We start from the raw sequence: 3017 nt of genomic DNA on the forward strand, positions 1-3017 counted from the left end.
ACTAAAGCTTTTGCAAGGGATTGAAGACATATTTTAGCCTCGGCTTCACACAAACCATACTTATCCACTCTTGCTCAGGGCTGCCATCTTCTGGAGGAAGCTCGACAATATAAGGAATGCCCTGTAATTTTTTTTCCTAAAAGACCATTTGAAACTCTGCTCACTAGAGGGAGTTGGGTTTAATGAATTGCTCACTAAATAGTTGTTAATAATCCCATAATAATTGGGCTTTGGGCAAGGATCAGTTGGCAGTCTGAAATCCATTTCGAATTCTTCTTCCTTATCAGGCCTTATGTCTCCCTCGTGGATCGAGTTATGCGCTGAATCGAGCCCAACTCCTCCTTCGGACGTTCCTTAGCAGACTTGCTAAAAGTGCTAGCACCGTCACAATCCGGCCCAGTATAAACATGAGTGGAGAAGCCCATGCTACTTAGATCTATTTGCATATGATCATATTTAATACCGACATTCTCCCCTAGCTCTAGCTCTAGCTCTAGCTCATAGGAAACCATTACTTGCGCTTTTACTTGGATCTCCCATCAGTGCTTCGGGTAACGTTGCCGCGATTCCCTGGTCATGTAAAGATAGTAGAGTTATCCAACTGCTTCCAACCTTGGCTTTGTATTAGAGTTAGTCCTTCAAACACTACCCTTTTCTCTCTCCTCACTTCCTTCCCTTCCTCGCAGAAGTCTTCGTTGCCTTCGCCTTCGTCTTCGCCAGTGACTTTAAGCTCTTCGGCTTCACACTCTTAGCCGGCGCCTTCTTCGGAGTCGGAGCTTTCTTCGGAGCCAGCTTGGGAGCCGCAGCCACCCTCTTCCCTGGAGAAGTCCTAGTCGAGGTTCTCGAAGCCTTCGCAGGCTTCGCTGCAACCTTTGGCTTTGGCGCAGCCTTCGGCTTAGCCGCCGCCGCAGCTTTCGAGTTGGCAGCAGGCTTAGCTTTAGCCCGAGCGGCCTTGGTCTTGGCAGCAACCGCCTTGGTCTTGGCAGCAGGCTTTGCTTTCGGCTTAGCCTTAGCAGGAGCTTTAGCCGCTACCTTAGTAGTCTTGGTTTCCTTAGGCTTAGCAGCAGGAGTTTTAGCCTTGGTTTTGGCAGCAGGAGCCGGCTTCTTCTTCTTCGCCGGAGCAGCCGCCGGAGCCGGCTTAGGAGTGGCGGCCCTAGCTGGCGGAAGCTTAAACGAGCCTTTTACCTTCACGAGCTTTCCAGAAGCCACAAGCTTCTTCAAATGGAAAAGCAAAAGCTTCTTAAAGTTCGACGGCAGATGTTTCTGCTTCTCTTCAATAAATTTAGTAATCGCATACTGACTGGAACCAGTCTTCTCTTTCAAAGTCACAATCGCGTCCTTGATCATCTGTAACCAAACAACAAACAAACGCCACGTCAGATCTAAAGATCAAAATTCAAATCCGAAAACATAATAACAATAACAACAAAATGATACCTCTTCATAAGGAGGATGAGAGGGAGGGCCTCTAGGCTTCCTAGCAGCAGCTGGTTTCTTAGCTTTGGCTTCTTTAGCAGCCTTGGCTTTGGAGGATTTGGTGGCCGGTTTCTCGTCGGCCGGTTCGGAAGCCGACTCGAGAGCGGATTCCATGGCGACGGTGGGCTCTTCAGTGGCCATTTAGAATGGAATTGAAGAGAATTCAAGATTAAAAATTGGATCTAAGAAGGATGGTGGTGGTGAACTGGTAATTTTAATTTCGTTTCTGTGTGAGAACAAAGTGATGAAAACCAAGGGATTTAAATAGTCCAGTGTGAGAGGGACGGTATCAAAAGCTGAACGCTGATTGGTTGAAATGAGAAAGACGCGGATCACTGCCTTTGCCAAGTTTAAATGTGGACCCTTGGATAAGGCGCTATCTACGGTTGTAAAATTTGGAATAGAAATGAAATGAATTTGAGGGATGAAGAGTTGTGGGTGTTTTGGTTAGTTTAGGTGTGCTTTTATCCTTGATTGATCCGGGCATAAATGGAGTTATACTTATTGGATTTTTCTGAAATTTTTCTTATTTGAAAGATATTTTTATAAGCTTTCTAATGAATATTTGAACGTGTCATGAAGTTTTGTAATTTAGGAGATATTTGATTTTGAAGCTGCAATGGTCAAAACTAGGGTTTAGTTTGATGTTATTGAGGTTTTAATGAATTTTAGAAGAATGCTCAAAACCAATTCAATTTTTTTTTTTTGGTTCCTTGTGATAGTAGGTAAACAAAGGAATCCATTGGTTCAAGAATTACAAAAATCCGATAAGATTTGGTTGGAAAACTATTGATGTAAATGTTGTTGAAGTTGAACATGTTCTTATGGCTAAGATTCAAAGCATGTTCAACATGTGTGCTATGTATCTCATTTGCAGAAAATCAAAACTAGAATTATAATCAATCTTTTTATACCAATGTAATATATACATAATACACTCGATTAACGACGGAAAACAAAATTATAAAGAAACACATGCTATAATTTAACACTAATAGTATTGATCTGAATAAAAACAATATTACTTCAAACATATGAAAGTCTCTTGTACATAGTATCATATACAATTATGTAGTCTCTTGCATAATATTTAGTATGTACAACTCGTACTCGTGTCAAAATTACCATATGCAACATCTATGTTATAAAATGGTATCTTTTTTTTTTTTTTTTTCTAAGATAATTAATTGTGTAGAAATGCAAGGTAAAATATCCTAACCTAACTTTATTGAATTCTTTGGAAGCTCTTGAGTTACAAATAGACTATATGCATTAGAATTTCTTGAGAGATGTCAATAGGCATTCAATCTCTAAGATTTTTGTGATTTAAATGTTAACAAAAGCTTGCTAAAGCATCAAAATTGGGCATGCATGCATGCATAATCAAATTTGGGTATGCATGTGCACACAATAGCAGAATAGTAAAGTTGTAATGTTGGGTTTGTGAAATTTCATAGCCAGTTCACCTAAACAAAACTATAGACATTCAAGAAATAGTTAATATGGGAAAGATCCATGGCTTGTTGATCTAAAAAAACCAA

General features: G+C 40.5%; 1 protein-coding gene across 1 annotated transcript; it reads right to left on the reverse strand.

Moving 5' to 3' along the window:
* Positions 1–663: 663 nt before the first annotated feature.
* On the reverse strand, positions 664–1652 carry LOC116120946 (histone H1-like). The gene is made up of 2 exons (XM_031406924.1): positions 1438–1652; positions 664–1347 (listed from the first exon to the last, which is right to left on the reverse strand). The coding sequence occupies exons 1-2, from the start codon at positions 1615–1617 to the stop codon at positions 664–666; spliced, it is 864 nt and encodes a 287-aa protein (XP_031262784.1). The 5' UTR covers positions 1618–1652.
* Between the last annotated feature and the right edge of the window lie 1365 nt (positions 1653–3017).

The sequence above is a fragment of the Pistacia vera genome, unplaced genomic scaffold, assembly GCF_008641045.1.
Source record: "Pistacia vera cultivar Batoury unplaced genomic scaffold, PisVer_v2 Contig951, whole genome shotgun sequence".
NCBI classification, from domain to species: Eukaryota; Viridiplantae; Streptophyta; class Magnoliopsida; order Sapindales; family Anacardiaceae; genus Pistacia; species Pistacia vera.

Bases quoted from the DNA above. Each gene is read 5' to 3' on its own strand.
- LOC116120946 (XM_031406924.1), bottom strand. From the start codon at position 1,617: ATGGCCACTGAAGAGCCCACCGTCGCCATGGAATCCGCTCTCGAGTCG. The intron at 1,348-1,437 runs GTATCATTTTGT...GTTTGGTTACAG, and splicing joins CTCATCCTCCTTATGAAGAG to ATGATCAAGGACGCGATTGT.